The sequence below is a fragment of the Myotis davidii genome, unplaced genomic scaffold (assembly GCF_000327345.1).
Source record: "Myotis davidii unplaced genomic scaffold, ASM32734v1 scaffold378, whole genome shotgun sequence".
NCBI classification, from domain to species: domain Eukaryota; kingdom Metazoa; phylum Chordata; class Mammalia; order Chiroptera; family Vespertilionidae; genus Myotis; species Myotis davidii.
In genome coordinates, this window is record NW_006290631.1 from 1,735,798 (window position 1) to 1,736,667 (window position 870).

The window sequence follows — 870 nt, forward strand, 5'->3', positions numbered from 1 at the left end:
TCCCCCTCCTGCTGTGCAAAGTGTTCAGGTGGCCGGATCTCAGGCATTCCTCGGAAGTCAAGAGGCTGTGTTGCTGTGAATCTTACGGGAAGATCAACCCCGAGCTGGTGTGCTGCAACCCCCATCACCTTAGTCGACTCTGCGAACTAGGTAAGAAGTTGTTCGGCGCCCACTCCCTCCCCCCGGCGCTGCAGTGATGGAGGAAAAGCCCCCGTGGGCTGTCCCCCGTGGGTGTGTGTGTGTGTGGGTGTGTGTGTGTGTGTGTATGTAGCCACCGCTCCGGAGGGCAGTGTCCAGCCCTTCCTGGTGGGAGACTTGGGGACGAGTGAAGAAGGGACCGGGAAACTGGAGGGCGTTCCCGGGGGTTCCCTTACAGATGCTTCTCCTATGCTGTCCCGGTGGCGGCTGTGACGCTGCTCGTGCACACTCTGCAGACAGGCGGTTAGAAATTAGGCGTCCTCACTTCCGGATCAGCTAAGGGGTGCAGAGAGAAGTAGGGGTCACGCCTCCCCCGCACCCGGAAAGGCGTTGAGGTGTGTGGCCGAGTTGGATTCGGTCCAAGCCCGCCAAGGAAGGCTGGGAGAAGCGAGCTGTAAAGGCTGGGAAGTCTCTGCTCCTTTAGTCAATACGGAGAGTCACTCGGGCGCGGGGGCCGGGATACAGCCCTGGCCGCGCAGCGTTAGGGATCTGGGGGCAAAGAGGGTTAGGATGGGAGGCCGGACCCTCACAGCTCCACCCTCCACGCTGCCAGCCCAGGGTCACAGAGAACGAGGAGTCAGAAGTTGGTTGCTCCCTGCTCCCCTTTCGTCCCGCCCCAGAAAGCACAGCGTTCACTAGGGGGTGGTCTCCCTGCCCCCCCGGAGCTGCCCC

The 870-nt window shown here is 62.1% G+C and overlaps 1 protein-coding gene across 2 annotated transcripts in view; it reads left to right on the forward strand.

Annotated features, from left to right (window-relative positions):
* The first annotated feature begins 315 nt into the window (after window positions 1–315).
* SMAD7 (SMAD family member 7) overlaps window positions 316–870 on the forward strand; it is a 32,075-nt gene continuing 31,520 nt past the window's right edge. Inside the window, exon 1 of one of the 2 annotated variants that reach the window (XM_015563837.1) lies at window positions 316–781. In XM_015563837.1, coding sequence (XP_015419323.1) covers window positions 709–781 — 73 coding nt within the window. In that variant the 5' untranslated portion in view covers window positions 316–708. The remainder of the gene's footprint in view (window positions 782–870) is intronic. The other variant, XM_006779462.2, reaches the window with a different exon arrangement.